Source organism: Meleagris gallopavo, chromosome 1 (genome assembly GCF_000146605.3).
Source record: "Meleagris gallopavo isolate NT-WF06-2002-E0010 breed Aviagen turkey brand Nicholas breeding stock chromosome 1, Turkey_5.1, whole genome shotgun sequence".
In the NCBI taxonomy this organism is placed as follows: domain Eukaryota; kingdom Metazoa; phylum Chordata; class Aves; order Galliformes; family Phasianidae; genus Meleagris; species Meleagris gallopavo.
The window spans coordinates 68,430,577-68,450,860 of NC_015011.2; the positions used below are offsets into that span (position 1 = coordinate 68,430,577).

The 20,284-nt window shown below is 41.3% G+C and overlaps 1 protein-coding gene across 1 annotated transcript; it reads left to right on the forward strand.

The window, feature by feature from the left end:
• Window positions 1–2,026: 2,026 nt before the first annotated feature.
• BCL2L14 (BCL2 like 14) lies at window positions 2,027–13,742 on the forward strand. Its single transcript, XM_010716098.3, has 6 exons — window positions 2,027–2,353; window positions 7,461–7,901; window positions 9,381–9,545; window positions 10,455–10,522; window positions 11,440–11,712; window positions 12,389–13,742. Exons 2-6 carry the CDS (start codon window positions 7,469–7,471, stop codon window positions 12,428–12,430), a joined length of 981 nt encoding a protein of 326 aa, XP_010714400.1. The 5' UTR covers window positions 2,027–2,353; window positions 7,461–7,468; the 3' UTR covers window positions 12,431–13,742.
• The last annotated feature ends 6,542 nt before the right edge of the window (window positions 13,743–20,284 follow it).

The window sequence follows — 20,284 nt, forward strand, 5'->3', positions numbered from 1 at the left end:
AACACAAAATGGCTCTTTAAAAGTGATAGCTGTTTAGCTCTTTTCCTTGCTTCCAGCAGGCTGCTCTTCCCTTTTCTGGGCCTCAAATACTGTTGTTTTTTTTTCCCCCTTGTCTTACTGAAGAACGTATATTTTGCATTGGAGTACAACAAATGCTTAAAAAAAAAAAAAAAAAAAAAAATTGAAGTTTTTGCTGTCCACAAATGACAGATCGTTAATAATCCATAACACACAGGCTGTATATCTGCTGTTACTGCTCTGAGGTCAACTGGCCCTGGTAAAGCAGGAAATAAAGGGAAAGCTTCAGTGAACAAGAACAAAAGGCTTCTATAAGCCAGTAAAGTCGAAGCGAACTCCAAGCCACTATTCCCAAGAAATGCAAAATTTGGCTCCATTTATATTTCTCTTTCAATGAGCACATTCATCACTTTGGAAAAAAGCCAGCATACAGGGGTGTTCCTTACAATACATCCCTCAAGCAGCGAGTCTTCCTCATCAGCATCCTGACAGTCTGTGACTGCTACAGCTCTTTCTCCTCCATAGGTAAATCACAAAACTACAGCATGAGCTGAGGCTGGCAGGGTCCTCTGTATCTGTCTGCTCCAACCTCTTTACAGGTAGGGCCACCCAGAGCAGGCAGCTTCTGAAGATCTCCAAGGAGGAGACCCATAGCCTGTACAGGAAATATGTACCAGCACTCCATGCAGCACTTCATGGTGTTCAGAGGGAACCTCCTGTACTTCAATTTCATAGAATGATAGAATGGCTTTGGTTGAAAGGGACCATAAAACCCATTTAGTTCCAAATGCCCAGCATTTCTTGGGAGGGGTTGATATCCACTAGTTCAGGCTGCCTCAGGCCCCATCCAACCTGGCCTTGAACACCTCCAGGGATGAGGCATCCACAACTTCTCTGCACAGCCTGTTTCAGCACTTCACCACAGTTTGAGTGAAGAATTTCCTCCCAGTATCTAAATCTCCCCATTTTACTTTAAAGCCATTCCCCTTGCCCTATTGCTATCAGCCTCCATCATTCTCCCTCCTGTTCATAAGCTCCCTTTAAGTACTGGAAGGCTGCCATCAGGTCTCCCTGGAGCTTTCTCTTTTCCAGAAGAAATCCAGCCCAACTCAGATGTCCTTCATAAGGGAGATGCTCTGGCTCTCTGATCATCTTTGTGCCCCTCCTCTGGACCCACTCCAAGAGGTCTGCATTCTTCTTGTGCTGGAGGCCTCAGACTCCTTTTCCCTGCTGGTCACCCCTGTTTTGAAGCAACCCAGGATACTTTCGGCTTTCCAGGCTGCAGGAGCTCAGTGCTGGCTCATGTCTGGCTTTTCATCCACCAGAACTCCCAAGTTCTTCTCTGTAGGGCTGCTTTCATTGAGTTCTCCTAATCTGCACACAATTCTGGGGTTGCCGGACCCCAAGTGTGATATTTTGAGTCCTTTGCCTTTGGTTCTGGCACTGAGCAGTACTGAGAAATGAAAGAGTTCACCCCCTTGGGTGACAGGACAAGGCTAAATTGCGTATACCCAGCCCCTCTCAGCTTGCAGCTTCGTCTACAAGATCATTGTGAAAATGAAAGTCCACTGATATGGTGAAAAGCAAAGTTCATGAGAGTCAACCACGGCACTGTTACAATAATCTTATCTATTTTATCTGATTAATGTTTAACAAGATTTTGAAAAAAAAAAAATACAACTCAATGATGTTAAAAAAAAAAAAAAGAATACTTCATGGTTATTTATAGAAGAAAAGGCACCGTTGATTTCAGAACACACACACACACGCAAATCTGTATGAGAATGATAATTCATTTAACTTTTACCATGAAGTGGGGGAAAAAAAAAAAAAAATTACTTTTTTTGAAGGAAAAAAACATACTTAGCAAGCAGCCCAGAGCAATTGTAGACTTTCCCACTCGCCTTACTTGCTGCTTAGCACCAGTCATATGCTTGAGGGAAGGCTCCACCCTTCTTCTTTCTACGAATGAGCTGTGAGATGTTTGAACATTGTTCTCATAAGGAAGTGCAGTAGTGAAGCTTTATGCGCATATTTCCATGAGAGGCTGAAAATGTTAAATAGAAGAAGTTAAGGAAGTTAAATTCTTTTTTCTGTTCTTTTTTTTCCCTTTTTCTTTTTCTTTTTTTCCTTTTTTTCTTTTTTTCTTTTTTTCTTTTCTTTTTTTCTTTTTTCTTTTTTTCTTTTTTTCTTTTTTTCTTTTTTTTTTTGTGAAGGTAACTCCTGTGCTTAAAAGGCTGGTTCTACCAAAGCAAGAAGTGTAGTCACTGGAAGAAAAGGAGAAAGAACTTAGGTCATCAGGCACACGGTGTTGCTGGTGCAGTAGATCCAGAAGGTAATAAATACCCTTTTCCTCTCTGAACCTTGTTTCTTACTTACAATGCTTGATTGTCCATAATCCAGAATGAAGTTCACTGAATCTTATTTGTGTATGGATTAAATTGCCACATTTATCATGGTTAATTCAAAGCAATGTCCTGTCAGGCTTAGCTAAGATGTCAAAAAGCAAAGGAGGGAACTGTCCTAGGATTTTTGGAACTGCTGCACAAGCCTTGCTGTGTTTGATGGTGTGCCTGACATACATAGCCAAGTATAGCAAAGTTCTCTTCTTCCAAGTGCACCACATTTAGCTGTGAAAAACTGGATTTAAAACTCAGGAGTACGTCAGTGAATTTATGTAGTCAGATGGTGTATGGATTCTCTTCTCAAGTCTGAGCGTGGGGCAGCCTTGTGTCTTTGTATAAGAGAAAAACCTCTGGGCTGGCACAGACCAGTATATCACTTCTCCTCTGAAAGATGTGTATCAGCATAGACCTTTCTGTATAGCGTGCATTGTATCTCTTGCACAACCGTCTTTATGAAAAATCTGTTGCCACTGGGGATGTTTATCCTGGCATGCTGTTGTAACTGTTTACTAACTATGTGGTTCCTATTCAGTTAAGATTTAATAAGGAGCACATAATCTTTCAAATTGCATCTCATTGCTTTCCATTCTGGAGGAAACTGCACTGCAGTACTTGAGAAGGGATGTGGCCTCAAGTGTAATATAGCTTTCCACAGCATTTGTACAGTTTAAAACAGCATAGACTCTCCTGCTCAGAAAACAACAAACCAATTAGGGTTTTATGGGAATGCCTGAGTCAATAGGCATGAAATACTGCTTTCAGAGAAGTGTACTACTCACATATGTGTGGCCTATGGAGACTTGTGACAGTTCTGATCTTCTCTATAAGAACCAAACCAAACATCAGGGCCAGCACTGATAGTGTTTTGCCTCTGCTAGTTCAAGGTTCCTCAGCCATTTGTAGAAAAATCCCCACGATGCAGTGAGAGGAACCCTCCCACAGAGGACAGATTGGGTGATCATGTCTGCAGATGCTCTGCTCTGTTGGTGTTGGAGAAAGAAGCGCAGGAGGCAAGGTAGTAAAGTCAGGAGGAGAGAAGGAGCTCAGGAAGCATGAATGGGGCAGCCACAAGTTTGGACTCAGGTGGACTGTCTGTTGACCACAAGACCGGGGGACTTTACAGTTAGCTGCTGTGGTAGTTCGGGTTTTATACCTGTGGATATTTTCTAAAAACAATGTAAAAGAAGTCAAGAAATGGCATAGCCAAGATATGACTTCACAAAGTTTTGCCAAACACGAGTCTAGAAGTGGGCATCCTCCAAATCAAAAGTCATTTCACCTACTTTTGAATCTTCACAATATACTGAAGCAGAAGGGGATAGTGCTACTTCCTCTGAGGTCTGCAAGCTCCAGAAGATAAATAATTTAGACCAGAGTATTTTTAAGTAGACAGAATGAGACTGCGCTGTTACCCTCCATCATCTGATCCTTCAACTTTCTTTTAATCATTCTAGGAAATAATATGCAGATTCTGTTTTCAGCTGGACTTCCAAGCACTTGCCAAAAAAGATCAATGATTGCATTAAAGTCTTTTTGAGTAGAAACTTATTTCTGGGAGGGTTCATGCAAATTGAGTGCTCTTTCTGCAAAAAACTTGTCCTGTCCCCAGTCCGTATTAGATGGGGTACTAGGGAAATATGGTTATCATATGAAGAAGTAATTCTAAAGAGAAATACAAGCCAACAATTAAGGTTTCACACTTTAAAATGAGCTGAAAAACAAGTATACTACTTGTTCTGTCCAAACCAAACAGCACATGGTGATATCTTTTTCTTGCTCTCTGTGAGTGATAGAATACGTAATCTACAGAGTACACTTTGTTCTCTTTTTAGGCTCTTCTGATCTAGTTGGATACAAAACAGTGTCTCAGTATGGAAGCTCCTATTCTACATTCTTATCAGAATGATTTGTTTCACTTCTCAGGGGCTCCCTGGGAAGGAGTAAGGAGCAAGGAGCAGGTTTAGCTATACAGCTGCATCTGAAGATGCAGGTGCTCCTTTGCTGTTATGTACCAGGAAGCTGTAATTACACTATTCCTCCTGCATTTAGCTTTGCTTAGGACACCAACCTTTGAACCCTTATTTGATTTTTATCTGTACAGCCACTTTCAGGATTGGTTTGGGTAGGGCAGTTCTTAACACATACTGTTCAAGTGATATTCTAGGTTATACAACTGTGGTGATTATTTTATGCTATTACAGATCATTCTTTTTGATGTTTGGGAATGAAACTTCTATTTTTAAAATAATTTGTTTATAGCTTATATAATATTTATATTACTATTTATTTTTAGTTTTATTTTATATCCAATAGAGATGAGGAAGACTGTTCTGTTTTAAGTATCGTTAGTGTTTGACCTTAGGTGTCTGATCTCTGCTATGTTCACCAGTAACCCCCTCCTGGCACACAATGAAGAAGTAGCCTGTTTCAGTCTTGCAGCATTTCAGTTCTCCCTGTTTTTCCTGTATTTCAAGCTCCTACTTCCTTTTCTCCACTGAGTTTGTTTCCTGTAACAGTTTGCTTTTAGTTTCCTTTGCATCAAGCTCTTGCTGACTCCTTGAATATCTGGAGGCAGCAACTTGCAAGAGAGTGGCCACTGTCACCTTCTCCCCCATCCTCCTGTGCTCAGCAAACAAGGACTGCTTTTGGAATGAATTTGTGAGCAAGAGTTTTCAAGCAGGATGGGCCCCCACCAGGCCAGGACTGGATACTCTAATAGGCAACAGAGAGCTGTCTGTCACCTATGTCACCTGTTCTCAATCAGATGTGTAGTCAGGGAAAATTTCAGAGCGTTGCTATGTGTTGGAGACAGGTTGTTGGAGGCTTGGGACAGTGGTGAGTCAGAAGCTTCACTTGAACACAGCTGAGAAACCACATTTTGGCTCATCTGTGGAGTGAATTAATACAGAAGTTCCCTGGAAGATAAACAAATCATCTTTCTCAACTAATGGATGTGTTGGAATTTTTCCCCCCCTTTCTCTCTCCCAACACCTGTCACACTGTTTCCATTCTCATTTCTTTGATGCTTTGTTCTAAAGTGACCATGGAAACTAGCAACATCTCAGCACAGCATCTGGATACAGACCTTTCTCTTGAGAGAATAATAGCCTCTAAAACATGATGCAGATTGTGAGTGCACTGATGCATTTAGCATCAGTGTTGTTTTTTGTTTGTTTGTTTGTTTGTTTTGTTTTGTTTTTTGCATTTAGTGCAAAGAGGAACAGACACATCAAACCTACATTGTGATATTTCCAGGATTCCTCCTTGGCTCTTTCTCCTTTCCCTTCCCTTTCCTCATCCCCTTCCCATTTCCTGATAAGGACAGTGCTGAACTAAGAGCACATGTAAGCCAGGGGCTTAGAGTTGGTGCTAATAATCTCTGGTGCTCATACATTTGTTAAGAAAGACTTTTTTTAATCTTACTTTTTTTTTCTCTCTCTTTTCTCTCATTAACAACAACAAAACAGTTTAGCATGGTGGAAGTACGTGGCATGTCCAAGTTTTGTTACATCAGCTGCTTTCTGCAGATATAGGTAGAATGGCACATACTGACATAAATGATTTTATTAAAGTTACTTACAAAGTTAAAATTTTGAAACTCAACCAAAATGAATCTTACATTAAAAGTAGTATTTAAAATAAGGCAATCAATCAACTGAGATTTATTTCTTTCTATCATTTTCTGGGGCAAGGAAATCTTTTTTTTTTTTTACTAATCAGTCACTTCAGTGACTCCACACTTAGGATCTGAGCATCCATTTGGTTGTGTATCAGCGAGAGTGTTTTATTCAAAGTTGCAAATAGCTGAATGATATTCCAGGCTGGAAGAAAATAGGTTACATTTGTTCCTCTTCACCTGAGGGCATAATATGTATGAATTTGGTACTTCTTCAGGAGAAGGCAGTGGGAACAAAGCTTCCTATTTTGGCTTGTAGGCAACAGAAGCCCCGGTTACAGGAAGAGTGCAGTTTCATGTGACTGGGGTGGCTGGAGGGGTGGCTGCATCACAGCTGAACAGTCCTTGTTCTTCCTCTTGATGCTATGGCTTCAGAGCCTGGGTGGCAAAGGAGTCCAGTGCAAAGAAAACATGAAATAATGTTTTGCACTGAGCAGGACAGTGGCTTGTTAAGTTACAGTGTCAAAGCATACAGCAAGATGGAAAAACGCATATGCATGCTTTGTGATTGTTATATTTGTTTAGACAAGTGCAAGTTACAATAAAAGGTGCCACCACCCTAGACATTGCACACAGTCAAGCATGTAAGATTGTTGACTCGGGTCCCCTGTAGTGAAAGAACAGCTGAGAATATGAAATATATCATAATAGTTTTTCCTAATGTTTGGGCCAGTTTTTGACTGTTTTCCACCTAAATCAATCAGGACCCAAATTTGCCAAAGCTTCCTCTGACAGCAGAACTTATATTTAGTTAGATGCTTGCCTTGTGGCATGATCTGAGCACAGCACAGGTCTTTCCTTTGCAGTGCTTTGATGATCATTTTTCTTTCCAACTTGAAAATCAGACACTATTATGATACTATTATATACAGATACTATACTATTTTCCTGTGCTGCACCCCAACTATTGAATACTCCTTGAATTTCTTAATCCTTCCTACTATGTGCTTCTGCTTCTCCAGAAGAAATCACTGCTGTTAGGATTCAGTCCTTTTACCTGTGTGGTAAAATGAGCTGCTTCTTTTCTTTGAAGTATGAGTACCCCAAGGGTTTGGGGCAAATATTTTTTATCGTAAGCTGCCTTTCAGTGAGGGAAAATGGTGTTGGGCAAATATTACTTGGGCTGAATAAATACTGGAAGAAAAAATTACTCATGAACACAATGCAATTGAAAGTGAGTACTGTATCTCGTTACTTTTATTTTATAGCTTTGATAACCATTTGAGGTATAGCTTAGTAACCAAATTCTCTTCTAGAAAACAGTGATTCTATGATTTCCAGGTAATGCAGTATTTCTATCACTGGGGTTTTTAAGACAGGCTGTTCCCTAAGCCATTAACACTAAGAGTATGTTCTTGCAGGAACTGAGATGTCTTCACCAAATGATGTCAGTATGGAAGAAATATTGCTGGAAGACAAAGAGCAAGACACTATAGAATACAGGATCCTCATGGCCTATGCCCAACGGAGGCTGCCAGCCAGCAGATATAAGAAACTTCTGAAAAATGAGGCAAATGTGCTGAAAACATCATCCTTAATCAGGAGTGAAGAGGAGATCCAACATCAAAGGGATAAAAGTGGGCCAAACCAAGCATCAGAATTGCAGCATGGTGCAAAGAAACAGAAAAGCAAAAAGAAACCCAAACAAAAATTCTTGTCAAGATATTGTCTGCCCTTTTTCTGCAGCAGAGCAGAGCAGCAAAGTCCCACAAAAACATGTGCACCTAATAGTCAAATGGAAGATTTCTCCACTTCTGATACCTGCACTGGGAGCCAACAAAAAAGGAGTTTTCATGAGCAAAGTATGTCTTAGTTTTTCCTTTGCTGTCTGTCCTTCATTTACTCGCTAAATACCTTAAATGATTTATGAATTGCTCATCATGTGCTGTTGCTTTCCATTTAGGAAATCAGATTGCTGGATAGATCATCACTAGCTTTCACATGAGATTCATGCTTGTGACCAGCTTTTTTGGTTTTTCATCACATGAAGATAAATATTATGCAATTGTCCAGGTTGCTTTTTATGAGCATTGTATTTTTATTTTCATACCTGTGAAAATGTGAAGCACTGGACAGACTGCAAATCTCCATGCTAAAATCAAGGAAGAGAGATTGTTGGAAGGCCTTTTCAAAGAGTTTTACCATGGAATATATGTTCCATGACAGAGATTGAAGTGCTAGGCTTTCCTTGTAGCTCTGGTGCCAAGCAATCAGAAGCAGCCAGCCTCAATTAGGGAGCAGTTCATGTGTCTGGGCTGCCTCTTGTAATCCCACTGTGTATCGGAAACATCAAAGTCTTCCACAGTTATATAAACCTTATTTACTTGTTGTTATCACTGCCACAAGACTCTTCTCAAGTACAGATCCTGACTGAGATGGGTTTAAAAATAATTCCTTGTCTGACACTGAGTTGGGGAGGTTACAGGATTTTGAGGAGGGCATTTTCCATATCAGGTCTGGATCTGCCCTTCCATATACTAGAAGGAGAGTTAGTGGTGGTAGTTATGCATTCAACATTCGTGATCAGTTCACATGCATATCTTGTACTCTGGCCCTATGTAAGCTGCTGCACTGTAGGCAATTTTTTTTTTTTTTTGCTCTGGAAAGTGACCTGTACCTTAACTTTTCATGAAAGATTGAGAGAGGATGCTGAAGTATCTGCATTAAATCACCAAATACAGCATATGATATATTGCCATATTTTATACAGGTGTTTGTCTGACTGGTCCCAGTGCGATCCTGATGGCTCACTGACCCTTGGTATCACAGCAGTTTCTCTCTTACTTCACTGCATGTAAAAATATTCCTAAAATTCATCACCCACTGACTCCTCTAGCCTAACACTTCATTCTCAATCAGTTTAACTGACTTGGACCAGATCCTGCCCACCAAAGGATCATTATTCTCCCTGCTGCCAAACTCCACAGCATCTTCCAATAAAGAGTCATTGTGTCATCCCAATACGTTTTGCTGGCCATAACCTTCCATCATCTGGATCCAGATATCACAATCAGCTGTGTCAATTTTAGTTTCCATTTCATTTTACATTGCTAAGGAAAGCTCTCAGGAATTTTGATGGTCCTCCCAACTCATGACCATGGTCTCTGCAGGTATCAGCAAGACCTCAGTGGCACCTCACCCTGTTCCCCATTTACTTCCCAGTAGTAGAAGCTGTATCTCTTATTATTCCACCTCAGCAAACATATGAATAAGTAAATCTCTGAAATATTTCTGGCCAAGATTACTTACCTTCTTTATTTCCCATCCTTCTTCCCAACCAGGTGAAAAAGCAGATGTCAACCATATTGTAGACAAACTCTCCAAGCTTGTGACTACCAGGCCTCAGTCATCTCCTTCAAATGTGACATTCAAGATATTGGTGCATACCCAGGCTCTGGAACGAGATAGTGGAGATAGTACTGACGAATATGATGGTGAAGGAAATGGTAAGGGGGAAGAATTTCATTCTCAGAGGCAATAGATCAGGTTGGTGTTGCAGAGCAAGGCACTTTCTCCAGGAATGGTGAAGCACTCCGAAGTTCTGTGGTAAGATGCTGTGAAGGGGGAAGTTTACTCTGCTGGTTCCTGCCCTGTTCCCCATATTTCAGGGATATCCTTTGCTACTTGCTACTGCAGTTAAAGGAAGCATCCTTAAAAATTGAGGCAGGTGTGACATGCAAAAGGAGAATGACAGCAAAGTGACAGGGTGTCAGAGCAGTGCTTAGGAGTGGCAGTACTGGGGACAAAACAGTTTGCTAGGTCTTTTAGGCCAAAGACCTGCTTCTGGAACAATGATGTCAGTCCCTCTTCAGTGAGAGAACAAGATTGACCAGCAACATCTGTTAAATGTTTGAACTGTCTGTCTTCCATGGCATCTGCAGAAGTTTGCAGTTAGTGCAAGCTTCCTCAGGATTTCTGGTTGCAAGAGGGAGCCTGTCATGCTTACATTTTCTGTAATTTGTTAAACCCAGCGTTTGTTTTAATGAGTTGCAGAAAGTGCAATTGGCAATCAGGAGAGGAATCTCCCCTAATTTCAAGTCCATATTCTTCAGCTTTTGCTAGCTGCTGCTTTGTTCTCTTATCAGCCGTATCTCAAAGCTTACAGGGCTGGCAGCAGGATACTAAGGCTCCTTCCAAGGTTCTTAAATGGAGCAAAACATAATGCAGAGAAAAAGTATTGCCTGTTCCATGCAGACTAGAACTTTGAGATTATACATCCTGGATACACAACTTTGTGAATTTGCCACAAAACATCATCTCTTCATGATTAAGTAACATAAAGACTTTGCCATGGTTTGATCTCTGGATCCTACTGGAAGGCAGCAATATTTATGTCGATCTCTTTTCTTTAACAGATGAAGAAAAGACAATACAAACAATAGTTGCACTGTTAAGAAAATCAGGGGATCAGCTGGAAGAAAGGGTAAGTCCTTCTGCTTTCAGGAGCTACACAGGCTAGAGTGGAGAGAGAGATTTGCCAGGAGTGAATGTTTCGTAGCCCTCCTCTCTCTCTCTATCCTGAATCTCTCTTTGCACCATTTGAGGCTTTCTGAATCCACCACCATTCATTCTGAAATCTTAATCTTCAGACCAGAAGACCTGCATAGACCTCTGTTGAAGTGTAGGAGGAAGACAACAAAAAGATGTACACTTTGAAGGTTCACCTGCCTCAATCCCATTGAGTTTTGCAAGACTTTGAGCACTTGACTGACTCTGAGAACCTCTTGTGCTTGCATTAAATTTGACGTACATGTAGTTCTCAGTGGAGGAAAAGAAAACCTACAGTTTTGGGAATTGCTATAGAGAAAGGGAAATAAGACTTCTGAGTGCATTTTGAAAGTTCTGCTCAGAATCTATACAAGAAGTCTTGCATATATTCATTAGTAGGAGTATTTTCTCTGTAAAAATACAGGTATTTGTCTTCTAAATACCCTTCTTTAACTGCAAATGGGACTTAGTACAGCAGGTGCTGCTAGCATTTCTCCTCACATTGCTTTCAATGTCATCCTCACACTGCCCCTGTACTTCCATATGCCTTCAGCTACAGGTGAAGTGACATACCAATGTCACACATATTTTGCTTTCTCTCTCTCTGCTTCTCTCACCCAAATCCCAAAAAACTAAAGTTAATTTTTTTTTTTGTTAGACAAGAATGTAGAGACATTTCCAAACCCTGAAGGAATAGCTCTGCAGTGAGATGCAAGGTTTGTGTATCATCTCCTGCATTCAACACCACAACTAGCTTGTATTGCATGTATATCTAGAGATGCTCTCCTTTCCAAGTAGGAAAGATAAAGCAATTACAGCAGAAGTGGCTCAACCTTTATTCTTATTTTTCAGTTCAAAAAGGACAGGAGTTTCTATCAGCGTTTTGAAGATATGCTGTCCTATACCTTCTTCGAGAGACTCACCGATTTATTCCTGGAGAATGTCTCAGCAGATTCCATAAACGAGACAGAAGACCAGTTACAATGCACCAAAGTTGCCTTTGCACTGGAAGTTGCCACCAGACTTACTGCTGTGGACAATCATCCTATGAACCTGGTCATGGGCTTTGGATTAAAATACCTTCAAGAGCACTTCAGTCCCTGGATTCGTGATCGTGGGGGCTGGGTAAGAGTTTTGCCTTCCTTGGCTCATACATAATCTAGAAGTACATACTTTCACAGAACTAGCATGGGCCAGATGCAAATCAAACCTAAAAGTTATTCTTGAACACAGTGTGTACTTAAGCTGTGAATTTGCTTGCTACAATACATCTTCTATGCTGCAAGCTGTTTATTCACATAGATTCAAAAATTAATAGGAGACATTCACGGGGAGCTGCTCAGGACAGACACTCTCCACCACAAAAACCTGAAGACTAGGAAAGACACCAGGAAACTTCACCACATGCTTGACGTAATCTTAATCTTCTCCCTAAAGTCTCCCTAAAGTTCTGGGAGCAGCATAGCAGTTCATCACTTCATACAGTCTGCCCTTATGGTATGTTTTATGTTCGCCTCTCCATACACAAGAACATGTATTTATCTTCAACAGCACTGTGCAAAGTGCTTTTTGCCAGCAGTGGTGCAGAGCTGCTGCCCTTTGTAACTTGTTCACCTACCTTGTTGAGAGGCAAGAGATCCTAGTAGATTTGTACTTCATAAACCACTGTAAAGTATATGTCCATTGGAATAGACAGCATGTGAGGTCAGGAAATTCTACTGGATTGACCCCAGCAGATTTGAAACTAGGATCAGAGTCATCATTGCTTTTAAAATTTTTAAGTCTTCTTTCTCTATTATAGGACAAAGCTTTGAGTTCACTGGATCAAGAAGAAGTAGAATAATTGTGACTGAGTTCATTCTTCAGGGTGCCTGAGCCTACAGTTAAGGAACACGCAGAATTTGATGCCAATGGCTATGTATTTTTATTTTTCACGTGGAATGTCTGACTGTTGCATTTCGAAGTCTAATGGGTACAACAGCCCTTTCTCAAAGTAGGTATTGATGTACTTTCTAGTGGATATGAACTCACTTCCAACTTTCCTGGCGCACTCAGCCTCATGGACAGTGATTTCAGTTAGATTTCTGAGTAGAGTTGCTTGCGATTACTCCTAGAGGTAGATGTTAAAATGCAAATGGGAGGAAAAGAAGGGTAAGCAATCAGGAGCCACTGGAGTCAATAAACCATCAGCCAGTCAAGATGTGCGCTGCCAGTTATGTGTGGTTCATAGTGGTATCACCAGTTACCAGTCCCACAGTACCTTGTTAGTAGGTGTACCTACATACTACTGTCAGTATTGCCTCTCTCTCCCTTTCCCTGGTTAGTTTCTCCAAATTATTCATGCCATCTTATAATTCTGACAGGGACTGAGTAAAGTTATGGAAGCTATTTGCTCCAGTGCCTTCCACAGTCTCCCAAGATAATAGACTTGATCTACCTTAAGATGTTTTAATTTGAGTTCTTTTGTTTTAAACCTCTTCAAAACATAATGCAATAGATGTTGGCTTTTACACTGCTATTTTTTCCACTGAAGTGGAAAATACAAACATGGTGAGAGATTTTTTATCCAAGAAATTTGAAACTTAATCCTGTTGTGTGTTTCTCATTATAGAAAAGAAGCTTGATGCTGTTTAATCTCAGGGATTTTTCAGTAAACAGAACTGTACTTTCAGTCATCGAAGATGAACGAACTCATTAGAGTTCCTGAATCTGTAAGTGTGGCAGAGGAAGGAATAACAGCTTGTCATTTAAAGCAGAGCTGCGTTCCAGTTAACCTATTCATTATTTTAAGTCTTGACTTGTGACACATTTAGTCATGACTTTTGGTTTTCCATCCCCTGAAAATCCTTGGTGAATGGAGAGGGAACTTGGAACAACTCCTGAAGCTGTACCATCATGGTGTTGCTCCTGTGATTTTCCAGTACAAAGAGTTGTTTTTCCTGAAAATGCTCTCTGCCCCTCAGTAAGATGCTCTTCTATTACAGGTGCTCATTCTGACTGTGCAAGTATGTTAGCTGCTGAAATTGCATGAGGAACTTACTAACAAATTGTGAATTTGAATGAAAGTGATAAAAAGCATTTTAACTGGGTGTGTAAAATGTGCAATACCATAAAAGATGAAGTATTTTTCTAATAAACCTTAAATTTTCAACTTATTTGTAGCAAGCTGCTGCTGTTTGGACATGTATGTGTGAAACAAGACAGAGAACAGATGATGGAGTGAGCTTTGTTTCCCTACTTCAAAGGACTTGGGAAACACTTGTTACATCTCTAGATTGTAAATCTAGGATTCTCTTAGTTGTTAAGAACATTCAGTCTTTCTGATCACTTCAGATATCCCAAAATGAGGGCAGGGGCTGAGGGGGGGGACAGCGTAATTTGGGGAGAGAGACAAGCATTTAACTGGAAGCTCAATATGTTATTTTTCTAAGGAGAAAAACATCCTTGCCTTTGTCTGACGCCTTTTTCCAATGAAAAGTGTTGTATGGTGTTATGCTCTTCCTCACACTAGAGGCTGCTGTTTTATTTATTATAAATTTGATTGGCTGCAAAACCAAGCTTGTTAACCAGATGTTGGCACTGAAGAACTAGATGTGATTCCACTTGAAATTACAGGCAGACCAGACTTGGTCTTCTGGCACGTACCAGTTTGCCATTTGTTGAGTGCTAGCCTGGGGAAGTCTCTATTTATTTTTTTGTCTTGAAGAACAGTCTGCTGTTTAGGAAGGTGAAAATTTTGCATTTGTGAGTGTGATTTTTAAGCTGAAGGTTTAAGAGCTCTGAACCCACGCTTGCCTCTCCTTCCCAATCTGGTACCTCAGGGCCAGTTTCATGCCAAGAATGAAGCTAAGATAGCAAGACAGCAAGATAGACAATTTTGGATGTGAATGCGAATACTAGCCATCTAAGAAAAGATGCTCAGCTGGTTTTTATTTTGCTCTGGGTAGTTCAGAGGGACTCCTTCAGCAGCAGTAGGGGCCAGCATAGATAATCAGCCAAGTGAGCTGTTTCTTATTTAGACAGTCCTACATTTATCATCCACGTCAGTTAGATTTTAAGAGCAACCTACTCCTTTTATGGCAGAGATCTGTGGTAACCTTCTTGCTGGAATGATGGTTTTGGTTTATTGTGTGAGCAGTCAGCAAGGCTGAGCAGCAAGTTGTTGTCCCTGCTCCTGGCTGCTATTAATTAGCAAAATTCTACTACTGGCTCAACCAGTCTTGCCTTGTTTTCTTTTTTTAATCTGTGATGACTAAGCCAGTGGCAGACAAATGTGTGAGTCTGGGATGTGTATGGGAGTAGAGGGAATATTGTGAAGGACAGTGCCTGTCTATGCCTTCATTTTACTTCAATGTCTCACAAGAAATACTTCTCCCTGTATTGCTGTAGGACCCTGTGGTGACAGTCTGGGGTGTTACTTTGAAGATAGAGTGGTCTACTGTTAAAACAGATTGTTGTTTGGGACTTCTATTAAAGAATCATAGAATAGCTTGGGTTGGAGAGGGTCTTTAAGATCATCAAGTTCCAACCCCCCTGCAATATATATATATACACATACATATATTACTACATATCTAAGCTGTTTGTTCTATCAGCTAACTCAGTTTTAAAATGAGCTTATTTTACTGAGCACTGAAGTTTCAAAAACAGAGTGTAGCCCTCTGTAGGCAGTGCCACAATTTATCTCATCCTGCAGTTGCCTTCTATGCTGTATAAAGTTGAGCCGGTCCCCTGGGGCAACCCAGGAGCTGCTGTTCCAACCTAACTCACCCTCCACGAGCCAGAGCTCTTACTGTAAGTGGAATCTGCCCCCAGTGCTGTTCCTGATGTTAAAGCATCAGAAAAGAGGATCCCACTGCCCATGTGTGTAGACATTGCACAAATGGGCTGTGCCCAGTCTCATGGCTGCAGCACACTTAGTCCAGCGAGTAAGAAGCAGGAAGTAGAAATGACAGAATATAGTCTGGAGTCCTTGCCCCAAACCAAACATTCCATTCCTCCTTTGCTTACCTTTGCTCTAGCCATCAGAGGAGGGTTTTCTTTCGGCTCTCTCGCTGGTAGAGCTGCAGTTTTCCTGTGGAACAGGCTGGTGAAGTATTAATTCTTCTTGCTGTATCACATGGCCTCCATCCTTTCAGAACTGTCTCCTTTTTCTCCTTCCCACAGGAGAAAAGTGAACACATGCAATTCAGTAGTCAGCAGGTTGACAGAAAGTGAATTGCAGTGGAATAATGAGGGGAATAGCCCAAGAGATATCACTGTCTGAAATGTAGATTTACGGTCTAAGATTCGTCTGCTGCAAAGTCTGAAAACCTGAAAGAAGTTCAGGGTGAGAAGTTCACAGCTGGGGCACTGAAGTGTGAATGAAAGGTGAGAACTGAGCAGAAAACATTAAAGCCTTGCTTGTTCATTGTCTGTTATGTGCTTCTCAAGTGTGGTATAAACTCCAAAAGAGACACAGAAATTGTGGAGAAGTTGCAGAATACCTAGAGCAGCAGGTTGTGGGGTGGATTAGGATATGTCCTTGGGTTGGAACTACTGCAGCTCATCCTCATTAACCAACAGAACTTTTCTCCCGTGTCCCATGACTTGCTCCACTGCATTTCTGCTTCAGCCAAAGCAAAAAGCTTTTTTTGCTGGGCAGATGCACAAACAATGCATTTTCCTGTCTAGGGTGATGGAAATGATGAGTTGCAAAAAGATTTCTTGCTGGAGTCAGCATAATTTCTGGCTGATATGATCTCTATGTTGACTTTCAAGATAGCCTTCTTTTCATCTTCCTATCCCAAGGTCACCCTTGGTAGAAGCATGCAAAACCTGGCTCTTATCTCTGTTCTAGCAGGAGGCAGAGATGCTTCCCAGGCAAAGCCAACATGCTAATGCAAATCCAGCCCAGTTCATCACTGGGACATGCTGGAGAGAGATTGAATCTAGGTTTCTAGAAGCTAACCATTATAAATGTAGATTTCTGTCTGCCCCCGCAGTTTCTACTTTAAATACACATTATACATAGCACTGCAGTGGAAAAATTGAATTACACTCTGTACTAGCTATCTGAACCCGCATTTGCTTGCATGACAGTTAGCAAATCTGACCACTGTGGGTGTGAAATGTGTTTTTTTGTCCTTTATACTCTCCCTGCTGCAAAACCTGAAATGGAGTGGTGCTCCTGAGGGGTCAATACTGAAGCCTGTTCTGTTGTTATCTTTATTGATAAGCTGGACAAGGGAATTGAGTGCACCCACGCTCAGATGACACCAAGCTGGGAGGAAGTGTCGATCTGCTTGAGAGGTGTAGGAAGGCCCTTCAGAGGGATCTAGTGGGCTAAGGCCAATTGTTAGCTTCAGAAAAAGTTGATTTCCTTCATACTTATAAGCTCCCTGTCTTAGCTGGCAGCTGTCTGAACATGAGCCCCGGTGGCCAAGAATACCAATGGCATCCTGACTTGTATGAAAAATAGTGTTGCCAGCAGGAGCAGGGAGGCTATTTTCCCTCTGTACTCAGCCCTCTTGGGGCCACAACTTAAATACTGTGTTCAGCTTTGAGCCCCTCACTACGAGAAAGGCATTGAGGCCCTGGAGTTTGTCCAGAGAAGGGTGATGAAGCTGGTGAGGAGTCTGGAATATAAGTCTTCCAAGGAGAGGCTGAGGGAAATAGTATTGTTTAATCTGGAGATGAGGAGGCTCAGGAGAGACCTTATAGCTCTCTATAGCTACATGAAAGGAGGTTGTGGTTGGGTGGATATCAGCCTCTTTTCCCAGGTAACAGTGATAGGACAAGAGGTAATGCCCAAAGTTATGCCAGGGGAGGTTCATGCTAGGAACCTCGTCTGGCACAACAGTGTTAGGAAAAAATTTCTTCTCAGAAAGAGTGGTGAGATATTGGAATGGGATGCCCAAGGAAGTGATGGAGTCACCATCCCTGGAGGTGTTCAAGAAATGCGTAAATCATAGAATCACAGAATTTCTCAGGTTGGAAAAGACTTTCAAAATCATCAAATCCAGCCACAACCTAACCATACTATCCTAACTCTAACAATGCACCACTAAATCATGTCCTTGAGCAACACATCCAAACGGTTTTTAAACACATTCAGGGATGGTGACTCAACCACCTTCCTGGGGAGCCTATTCCAGTGCTTAGCAACCTTTTATGTAAAGAAGTTTTTCCTGATATCTAACCTAAACCTCCCCTGGCACAACTTGAGGCCATTTCCCCTCATCCTGTCACCTGTCATCACTGAAAAGAGACCAACCCCACTCTCGCTGTAATCACCTTTCTGGTATTTGAAGAGAGCAGTGAGGTCTCCCCTCAGTCTCCTTTTACACCAGACTAAGCCCAGTTCACTCAGTTGCTCCTCATAGGACATATGTATCACTTAGGGACATAGTTTAGTGTGCATGGTGCTGATGTGTTGACAATTGGGCTTGGATGATCTTAGAGGTCTTTTCCAACCTTAACGATTCTCTAATTCTATGATCTGCGAGGTTGGTCCTGTTTTCTAAACAGGCAAGAGAAGAGACATACCAAAAGGTTTTCAGCCACTCAGACTAAGCGCTCTGTATATAGTGGCAGAAAGGTAAATAAGCGTGAGAATTTTCATGCAAGGCCGAAAGAAAGTCTTCGGTGGTGCCAGGTGTGACTAAGTATTTAGTTGGGTGCTTGTCCTGAAATTAGAACTTCCTGGTAGGTCAAGCCTCTAGACTGGAGGCAGGGGCTGGACCGTAGAAGGATACAGGAAAGATATGGTAATGAGAAGCGTCACAGTGCAGCTGTGCTTGTAAGCAAGTGACTAAGAAGTTATGGTAGGAGGAAAATGAAGCAAGAACTGCTCTCTAGCACTAACCATCAGAAATATTTTGTGTTGCTTATGGGATGCAAGAATTACTTCAGGCATTATCATCATTTTATGCATTGGAGAAAAAGTGAGGGTGGCCTTGTGATAGACCTCCTCTGACAAAGATGAAGGAGGCCATTAACAACAGCCAAATTCTGTGCTTTTTGTTGCTAATCCCAGATAACAAAGCCCTGAGTTAGCTCCTCTACCTCCCCCAGAAGAACCCTGAAAGATTAACCCCTTCAGTTTTGAGGCATTTATTATGGAAATCTGGGACAGAATTTGTCCTGGGTGGCTGTTGCTGTGCTCTACCAGCTCATAAGCTCATGAAGCTTGCTGACCAAGAGAGATCCTGAGCAGGACAACCATTCATGTCAGCATCCCAGATTTAGTCACAAAAAGACAAGAGTTAAAAAACAACGACCATGAAAGACTAAAAGTTTCAACACCTGATTCCAACCATCATGAAATGTGAGCACTGATGGACATGTTTCCCAGACCAAATCTGCTCCAGTTCTGAGCCTGCAGAGTTATCACCAGCATCTGTCCCCTTGTCACTGGCCAGGCTGCTGCAGCAGATGAGGTGATACCAGCTCTTGCTGCAACCTCAAGCAATCAAACAGAGTTGATCATCCAAGGCCTCACATGTGCTCTGCTGAGCCTTAGTGGGAAGCGATGTGTAAAAGTATTAGTGAGTGATAGTGCAGAGTTCAGTATTGGGGTCAGCCCTCTGCTTTTAATTAAAGGGAGTGCGAGTTGGGAAAGACAATATCCCATTATTAAGTGGGTAGTGGCTGTCATGTTGGATGCAATTTCTGCGTTCAGTTAAATGAGGCAAATTAGCCTTTAGTGCCAGAAGAAAAACCAAAATGAGAACCAGTCTGATGGACCAAAATTAAATGTGACACAGGAAGAATTTATTGTTCCCACAAAAACGTTTGGAATAAACTCTGGAAAGAAACTTCAAGAAATCCATGGAAATGCTTTGAAGACGACTGACTCACAATCACTTTGATGACTAAGTTGGTTATTTACTCTTTGCTTTTGAAAAAGGTTTTAGGATTCACAAACTGTATTATATTTGGATGGGGGAGGGCTAGAATGTCCATCTACTCTTTGTTCTCTTTCAAATGTTTCCAAGCAAGTGCTTATCCTCTTCATTTACTCTTGAGATCAGTGATGCTCAGCATCTCACCCTGAGCAATGTTTTTGTACCCAGTGAAAAGCAAGTTACTGGTAATTCTGGGTGAAGACTGCTTTCTCTCGGATGCAGCAGTAGACATGTGAAGATACATCCATGTGGACATGTAGATCAGGGTCCATGGTCTCCCATATGGGAATAAGGAACAGGGAAATGTGAAAAACAAAGTAATTACTATCATTAAATATCCTGTTTCCCCCACTACTACTAATGGTTTCCAAAAGAGAAAGGTAGGGAAGTGTCATTTTGTTTTATCTTCAGATACTCCAAGCTGAAAACAACTATGTCAACAAATGTGCTGTTCACAGTATGCACATCAGCCTGCCATTCCTTTTGGAAGACTTGATACAGACTTTATTAAGCCTCTTACCTCAAGAACAAGTCAGCTAATTATCTTCTGGCCTCAGGGTCTCCCTTTCTAGCAGCCCAAGCTACTACAACACTGAACATTTGGCTGTAGTTGTTCCCAAAGAAGAAAAAAATGCTTTGTCCTTCAGCAACTTTATGTGCATATAGAAATATAACCATACAGAAAACCAAATATCCACTATGTGCGGGTTTTTTTTTCGTGAAGAAAAAAAAACAACAAAAAACAAACAAGAAAACCCCTACAAAAATAGTAGAGGCAGTTGCAATTATGAATAGAAGCATCAAGCACT